Raw genomic sequence first — 2,910 nt, 5'->3', positions numbered from 1 at the left:
CGCGCAGGTAAAGGCCCAGGCTCTGCACCCTGGCCAGTGTGGCCCAGTGGACAGAGCGTCAGCCTGCCAACTAAAAGGTCCCGGGTTCAATTGTGGTCAGGGGCACATGCCCGGGTTGTGGCCTTGATCCCCAGTGGGGGGTGTGCAGGAGGCAGCTGATCAATGATTCTCTCTCATCATTGGTGTTTCTCTCTCTCCCTCTCCCTCCTCTCTGAAATCAATAAAATTATTTAAAGAAATAAAGGCCCAGGCTTTGGAACCTCCTTCCAGGTTCCAACCTTTCTAACCATGTGCCTTGGACAAGCCCCCTGTAGCTCAGTTTCCCCATCTGCAATGACAAGCCCACACATAAGGTGGTTGTAAGGATTAAGTAATCGGTAAACGTAACGCACTTGGAACAGCGGCTGGCACACAACAGGTGCTGCGTGAGTATCCGCCAGCACGTTTCTTTTAGGGTCTTGCCTGTCTCGCCCCAACCCCCGCACTGTGCACTCAGCACAGCGGCACCCCTCCCGCCCCTGCAGATGTCTTCCACTCCCCAGACCCAGGCCCCCACACTGCAGGCCACTCCCCCGCCTCCCTGGTTCCTGAGGGGAGAGCTCAGCATGCCTCCCCTTTGAGGAAGACCTCGCTGGCCCCCGCCCGCTAAGGCTTCCTCTGGCTCCACCAGCGCCAGGCTGACTGTTACGGCTCTGACCACATGGGTTTGCCGATTCCTGTCCCCCGTGCCCACCAGGGCCTCCAAGGGCAGAGCCCAGGTCTGGTCCTTTCCAGGGTCCCTATGTTGCCCAGCTCACAGCCTGGTACCCACAGGCCTGTGGGTGAGGGAAGGACATGGTAGAAGACGAGGGGCCCTGAACGAAGAATGGCTGCGCTCTCGGCAGAGGTGAGACATGAAGCCTTATGCCCCCGCTCACCCGCTCAGGAGCCCCACCTCGAAGCCATAGATGTCCAAGATGGCGATGGACAGTGCGTCCTGCTGGGGGGATACCAGCGCGTTGACCCTGGTGATGAGCCACCCGAACAGCAGCGCATACAAGACCTTGGCGATGGCATCCCTGGAGCAGAGACGGTGATGGGGGTGGGCACCGTGGGGGCCTAGCCACCGGGAGGCTCAGGGAGGGGGGGTGCAGCCTCACCTGGCATCCACGGCACTCTCCACAGTCAGGGGGGTGAAGATCTTCTCTCGAATTGTCTCCTAGGGAGGAACATGGCCCCTGAGCGACAGCAGGCTGGCCACCACCTCCAGGAAGTCCTCCAAGGATTGGGGTTTGGGTGGGGAATGGAAATGGAGTGACTGGTCTGAGGTCGACAGTAGGCCAGAGGTTGAAACATAAGGCCCTCGACCCCCCTCCTGACTGGCTGTGCTGGTCGGGGTGGGGGCTACTGGTCCAATGGGAGAGGCAGAGGCATAAGCAAACATGACGCAGCAAGACCAGCCTTGGGAGGGGAAGGAGGGCCAGGGGCTGGGGGAGGCCAGAGGAGGCACCAGCTCGGCCAGGGGTCAGGAACAGCTAGCTCCCCGGAGGCGGACAGCTGTGCTGGGTCTCCGGGCAGAGGAAACAGCCAATGCAAAGGCCTGGAGACTGGGCATGAATGCCTGTGGGGTCTGAGGTTACCCCTCCAGGCCTGGCTCAGAAGAGGGATGGACGGGGGGGGGGGGCAGTGGGGCACAGAGGGGGCACAGAGCAGCGGTGTGCAGGTGCTGGTGGGAGGCTTGGACAGACTCCCAGACCCGAGACTCACGGTCACTTTGAAGGTGATGGCCTTCTGGAGCCCCTCAGGGGAGATCTGCAGCAGCTCGGCCACGGCCTGGATCTCCCGGGCGCTCACCACCGAGGCCACCTCCTGTGCGTCTGTCTGTGTAAAACACCCACAGGACTGTATTTTGAGCTAAACAAGTAGATTTTAAAATTCATATAAAAAAACATAAACACGCTAGAAGAGCCAGGAAAATTCTGAAATAGGAGTGCAGGGGGACCTAGGAGATGGTTAAACGTATTTCAAAGTTACAATAATTAAAACAGGTAAGAGACATATAGCATTTAAGCAAATTAATGAAGCACAATAGGAGGTCTGGAATTCGGCATAAATATACATAGGAATTTAGTATATGACAAATATTTACTTTTCAAGTGGTGGAGTTAGTATAATTAAGTAATTGTCTGGGGGAAAAAAGAAATTGGATGCCTGCCTCATACCTTACTAAGAGAAATTCCTGATGGATCAAAATTTAAACGTTAAAAAAACAAACTGTGAAAGCCATAAAGGATCTTGAAAAAAGTATGGGCGAAACTTATAATTTAAGAGAGACAGGTCTCTTTAAAAATGATTTTTAAAAAAAACCCTCTAAAATTTATGCAAGAAAAGATTAATGGAATTCCTGAAAATAATTTAAAAAATCTGAAATGCCAAAGCAAACAAACAACAACCACGAAAAACAAAACCAAACCAAACACCAAAATACCTGTAAATAACGTCAAAATATGTATGATAAACATATTTACAATTCACATCAAAGACAAAGGCTTATTTCCTTAACATATGTACGTCATACATACATCTATAATGAAAAGATGGTCTGGCCGCTGTGGCTCAGTGATTGAGCAGCGACCTATGAACCAGGAGGTTACTGTTTGATTCCTGGTCAGGGCACATGCCCGGGTTGCGGGCTCAATCCCCCGTAGGGGGCGGGCAGGAGGCAGCTGATCAATGATTCTCATTCATTGATGTTTCTATCCCTCTCCCTTCCTCTCTCTAAAGTCAATAAAAATCTATTAAAATTTAAAAAGAGCCAGTGATGGCAGCAGTCTTTAGTATCTGGGTTCACATCCCTGCCTGGCCAACAAATAGTTGAATGATGTGAACAGAGTTCCAACTGTCAGTTTCATCATTCAAAACACAGTGGTA

At 52.3% G+C, this 2,910-nt stretch overlaps 1 protein-coding gene across 1 annotated transcript in view; it reads right to left on the bottom strand.

Annotated features, from left to right (window-relative positions):
- MYO15A (myosin XVA) overlaps nucleotides 1–2,910 on the bottom strand; it is a 63,449-nt gene that overhangs the window by 41,127 nt on the left and 19,412 nt on the right. The window contains exons 15-17 of the mRNA XM_006773974.2: nucleotides 1,747–1,860; nucleotides 1,140–1,198; nucleotides 935–1,058 (exon numbers count right to left, since the gene is read on the bottom strand). Of these exons, the coding sequence (XP_006774037.1) occupies nucleotides 935–1,058; nucleotides 1,140–1,198; nucleotides 1,747–1,860 (297 nt within the window). The remainder of the gene's footprint in view (nucleotides 1–934; nucleotides 1,059–1,139; nucleotides 1,199–1,746; nucleotides 1,861–2,910) is intronic.

This window comes from Myotis davidii, unplaced genomic scaffold (assembly GCF_000327345.1).
Source record: "Myotis davidii unplaced genomic scaffold, ASM32734v1 scaffold207, whole genome shotgun sequence".
Lineage (NCBI taxonomy): Eukaryota > Metazoa > Chordata > Mammalia > Chiroptera > Vespertilionidae > Myotis > Myotis davidii.
The sequence above is the reverse complement of the archived record's forward strand: the minus strand, read 5'-3'. Positions and strand labels throughout refer to the sequence as shown.